At 33.8% G+C, this 5,310-nt stretch overlaps 1 protein-coding gene across 3 annotated transcripts in view; it reads right to left on the bottom strand.

Annotated features, from left to right (window-relative positions):
- Nucleotides 1-435: 435 nt before the first annotated feature.
- The window catches only part of COPS2 (COP9 signalosome subunit 2), a 31,943-nt gene continuing 27,068 nt past the window's right edge, over nt 436-5,310 (bottom strand). For 2 of the 3 annotated variants that reach the window (XM_005863964.2, XM_014537825.1), the window contains 3 exons: nt 3,765-3,847; nt 3,168-3,226; nt 436-2,542 (listed from right to left, as the gene is read on the bottom strand). In XM_005863964.2, the coding sequence (XP_005864026.1) occupies nt 2,398-2,542; nt 3,168-3,226; nt 3,765-3,847 (287 nt within the window). In that variant the 3' untranslated portion in view covers nt 436-2,397. The remainder of the gene's footprint in view (nt 2,543-3,167; nt 3,227-3,764; nt 3,848-5,310) is intronic. The other variant, XM_005863965.2, reaches the window with a different exon arrangement.

Here is a 5,310-nt window from a genome sequence, read left to right as displayed (position 1 = left end):
ACAAGATTTGATGCACAAGAACATAGAATATGTTTGAAGGGAAAAGTAAATTGTTAAATTAGTCAGACTGTTAATATTATCAAAAACCTGTATTCTGGAACAAATGTGGCAAATGATTAAAAAAAAAGATTAAACCTCTTACTAGGGAATATTAAACAAAGCCTATGTGATTCACACAATCACATTAAAGATTACGATGTAACTTTGGATTCTGTTAATACATTTAGCCCAGTTTCCTGAAGAATAACAAGTGCATGATTTCCCTGTAGAAACAGGAAAATGCACCACTGAACACAGCAAAGATATCACAGGGGGACTGGGCACTGTAAGAGTTAGAAAGGGTTAAATCATATCATTCTAATTTTTTTGTATTCTAATTCCATCAATTCAGAGTGAATAGGGCTTTCCCCCCCAGTTATCATATACATATGTGAATACAGGCACAGAAACTTGTCATGTTTATTTGGGTAACAAACGGTCTCCAAATTATATTGAAAAATAAATCCTAATAATCACTCCTGTGAAAAAATTTTAGCACACTTTTCACAAATTTATGTAAAAGAGAAGAAAATACACATAATTTATATCTTAAACTTTTTTATTCCCTATCAGAGACATTTTGTCCTGTTTTCTTTGTTTTCTACAGTTTCCAACTTGCACCTGTATTTAATACTGCTTTAATCTGCTGAAGACATTAACTGATTGCTTTCCTAAATCTAAGGATTATATAGTTTTAGTATAAATATATATCACATATTTTCGTAAAATTTTGACAAAACCGAATAAGCATGCCTTGTTTTAAGTCCATGCTCCTTCCACTGTTTATAAAATCTGATTTAATGATCAAAAATTCTTGGTTGTCATTCTTCAGTTACAACAAACAGTCTTCCTTCTGAACTGCCACTCACTTCTTTTAACATAATAACAAGCAATAGAAAAACCAAAGAAATTATCTTAATCTTACTTCTTCCTTTTGATACTATAAAATAATGTGAACTTTTTTTTTTAATGAAACAAATAAATCCAAATCTCAATACATTCAAATGAGCTGCGAATCCTTTAAGGTAAGTCACCTTGGAAGGCCACAGTTCATTCTCTTAACTATGTTACCACTGCTCAAAATACCTATAAAACTCTTTTGGGACTGCCTCCAAAGCCAGTTAGTTGCATACTTTCTAAGATTACCTCAAAGGTTGATTTAATTTTTAGAAATGGTCAAAAGTTATTCAGTGCCAAATAATGGTAACTATAACACATTCAAGCTTGGTAGTACTTTAAAAACAAACACACACACACACACACACACACACACACACACACACACACAATGTGTAATAGCTTGTGTGACTTAAATTAGCTATGAATGCAATTCTAAAAGAGCAAAATCCAAGACTTTGAGCAATGGTAAATAGCTGGAATTAGGAAATAATTTTCCAGTATGATCACTATGCAGAGTAACATTCATTTAGCTGTCTATGGTTCTGGCATATTTGTTTAAAGTGAACATTCTGAGAGTTAGAACTTATTCTTTGAAAAAGGAATATCATTCTTAAAAAAAAGAATTTTATTCCTTTAAAGCATCACTGTTAAAGTAAGTACTATGCAAATGTTTTGTTAGAGACTAGTTCTACTTACTTTCTCAATAGACTTATTTTAAAAACTTGAAAGCAAACAACTAACTTATTTGCTCTCAGGCTTTTAAAAATTGTTAACTGACGATAAAATTTGAAATTTCTAAGGTACTAATAACCAAAACAAAAACCCCAAGTGTAATAAAAACATCAAGAACCAAACTACAATTTCTGAGCTGCACTGTTTATTTTGCTGCTTGAAACCTAAGTGACAGTATGCCACTATAATTATGGGGTTTCATCTAAACCTTTACTACACTGCAGGTACAGAAATTTACGGACACATTTTGGAGAATTGACATTTTGCAAAATGCAGCAAACATTTTAATTTATACATGAGAAAAGGAAGTGTTCAAAAGGGTATGCATTTCAAGTTATTGCAGGTTATTTGTGAGAGAATTTCTGTAGGTAAAACATGTTTAAATTTAACCAACAGTAGCGTGTCAGTGTATTTAAAATCATGACAAAAATCTTCTCTCTGGTCATGTTGCCCATGACAAATTACTATGATGTTGTATGTTTAGGGCAAGATGTCAATACAGCATAAATCCCATGGCATTTTGGTTTTCTTCTGGAGATTAAAGCTGTTTTTCTTGGGATAAATGCAGCAGCAAAACACAAACCAGTTGATCAAAAAAAGCACTTCTGCCATAACTCCAATAATTTTCAGGACACATCAACCGACAGTAGTTTTGCCATTCCCAGTTCTTAAGAATTACATCTCTGCACTGTTGCCTTAAGTATGTCTGTAAAAGCTTGTTCTTTGTTAAGCCAGTTTACTGACTACAGCCTGGTTGAGAGAATTTAGTTGGTTGGTCCATTTATCTAGTGCAGTATATCGGGCACCACCCCTCTTCTGATGATCCAGTTCAAGGAGTTGGTTGACTTGATCAATTCGGCCATGAATAGTGCTGGAAATAAATGAAAGAAGTCACGTCTACAAGCTATTTTCACTAAGCATATCTTCTAGACTAGTATTTCTTAAATATCCACAATATCAATAAATGCAAAAAGCCCCACCCCACTGCTAGCTACATTATAAATGATTGAGTTCAGGAATAATTATAATATCATTGCCTTATTTAAACTCTAGACAGAAACCATATTTCAGCTACCTGTCATCAATTTCACTGAAAGAACCAACAGGTATAGACTTATCCAATTAAGAACAAACATACTGTGAAGCTTTAAATAACATACTGCTTTTAAAAAATATAATTTCAAAATTATTATATATCATACCTAATACATAAAAAATACTAATCATTAAACAATTCTTTAACTATATATAAGCCATCTACTGAATGAAAAATCTTTCTGAAAAAGCATTTAGAACTTTTTCAGAGATCATGTGCTTTATATCCTCATTCATTTATTTTTTAAAAAATCACACTTATATATGTCTCTTTTAGCAGAAAGTCATAGCCAGAGGGTGTTTTTTATAAGAATCAAGAATTCACTTGCTACCACCTTTGCCATCATCATTCAAACTTCATGGTCCTAAACATTTTGTGATAAAAATAGCCAAATACTTACTTATCCAATATGCACTGCACCAGCAAGCTCTCCACATCAGCTACATCTATGTTTAACTCCTAAGACAAAAAAATCATTATAATTCTGCTAATTAACTTTTTAAAAAACTCACGATTTTATATAAACTATCATTCTGATTTTAAATTCATTTCCACCACAAAGAAAAATTAGTGAAGAGAAAATTTATAACAAATTTCATTATCACTTTAAAATATTTTTGAGCACAGGTATGATAAAATTTAACTTTGTAACTTTTAAAGTACATTCTTACCACAATTTTATTATGGTTGGGGTTAACTCTTCATCAATTATATATTTTAGCCACTACCCTCTCTTCTGTAATTTTCTCTGAGGCTGAGAGAATCTTTAAAAAGAAATTTAATGACTCTTATTTCTCTTTTCTGTTAACTCAATTTACACCAAGAAAACACAGAAAAATTCACATTAAAAGTAAAGCTTTAAAAAAAAAGTAAAGCTTTTAAGTTATGCTGTATTTAAGAAACATAATACTACAAAACGTTACGAAGTTAGACTCTTTTAAATGGAAAACAGAAATACTGACAAATTATAAATATTAAGATCCATGAATATAAATACCTTAGAAATAAAAGGAATATGTATTCTTGTGTAAGGCTTAATTAATTTTATGAGCACTTGTGTTCTGATGTTTCGCAAAAGCTCTGAAAAGACAAAAATTAAGATAATACATTTGCATTTAAGTTTGTATATCTTTATGAATCATCATGTACTTCTTCAGTCTGGCAAGGGCATAAGGTATTTGGATCTAAAAATATTTGGGTCCAACAGATGCACAGTATGATTAGGTTTCTCCCATAATTTTTTGTTATTACCTCCCTAATTTTGCTCATGTATGGCACTACCTAAAATATCCCGCCTTCTCATTACCCCACTACTCATCATTTCCTCTGTAGTTAACATCTTTCAAGAAGATATGATTTTCACCAGCCAAGTTCCTTACTTTATACTCTCTTATAAAACTTAGACTATTACATTTTACTAGAGGCCCAGTGCATGAATTCGTGCATGGGTGGGGTCCGGCTGGTCTGCCCCAATCGGCTCCCTACCCCGACCCTGATCAGGGGTAGGGCTGGCTGGGGGAAGGGGCGGTGGGTGGTTGGCCAGCTGGCCCCTGGTCGAACTCCCAGTTGAGGGGACAATTTGCATATTAGGCCTTTATTATATAGGATACAATGATTTTATAACTTTCCTCAGTTTCTTTATGTACAAGTGCCTTTTTCAAAAATACTAGATTGGAGTTCATGCATAAGGCTTCTATTTTTCAATTTCCACAAAGTACAGTATAATTCTAGGTTCATATAAGAACTTTAAAAATGTTTGTTGAGTGAAAGGGAAAGGAAGGTGGGGAACAAAAAACATTACTTCCAAACTATCCTTTGGATTTTCTTAATACATCTGGAATTTCATTGTTCCAAATGCTTATTAAAAAACTCCCCAATAGCTCCATAACAGGTGGGAATACTGGAAGTATAAAAGAGGCCCCAGAACAAAGGAATGATTTCTGTCTTTGTGAATCCAACAGAACTTATTAAAAATCTCACAGCACTTGCCTAGCCAGCATGGCTCAGTGGTTGAGTGTTGAACTATGAACCGCGAGGTCTTGGTTTGATTCCTAGTCAGGGCACATGCCTAGGTTGCAGGCTTGATCTCAGTATGGGGTGTGCAGGAGGCAGCCAATCAATGATTCTCTCTCATCACTGATGTTTCTCTCTCTCTCTCCCTCTTCCTTCCTCTCTGAAATCAATAAAATACATATAAAAAGAAATCTCACACACTTACTTTTACAATGTTAGCCTTTCAAAATAAATGCATCTCAGCATTAACTATAGTGGGCTATTTTCAAAGCTTTTGCTACCTGTTAAAACTAAATTCTAGCCCAGCCGGCATGGCTCAGTGGTTGAACATCAACCTTTGAACCAGGTCACGGTTTGATTCCCAGTCAAAGCATATGCCCGCCCAGGCTGGATCCCTAGTGTGGGGCATGCAGGAGGCACCAATTAATGATTCTCCTTTCATCATTAGCGTGTCTCTCTCTCTCTCTCTCTCTCTCTCTCTCTCTCTCTCTCTCTCTCTCTTCATCCCTCCTTCCCTCCCTCCTTCCCTC

This window comes from Myotis brandtii, unplaced genomic scaffold (assembly GCF_000412655.1).
Source record: "Myotis brandtii unplaced genomic scaffold, ASM41265v1 scaffold182, whole genome shotgun sequence".
Lineage (NCBI taxonomy): Eukaryota > Metazoa > Chordata > Mammalia > Chiroptera > Vespertilionidae > Myotis > Myotis brandtii.
Note: the sequence above shows the minus strand (reverse complement) of the source record. Positions and strands in the feature narration are given on the sequence as shown.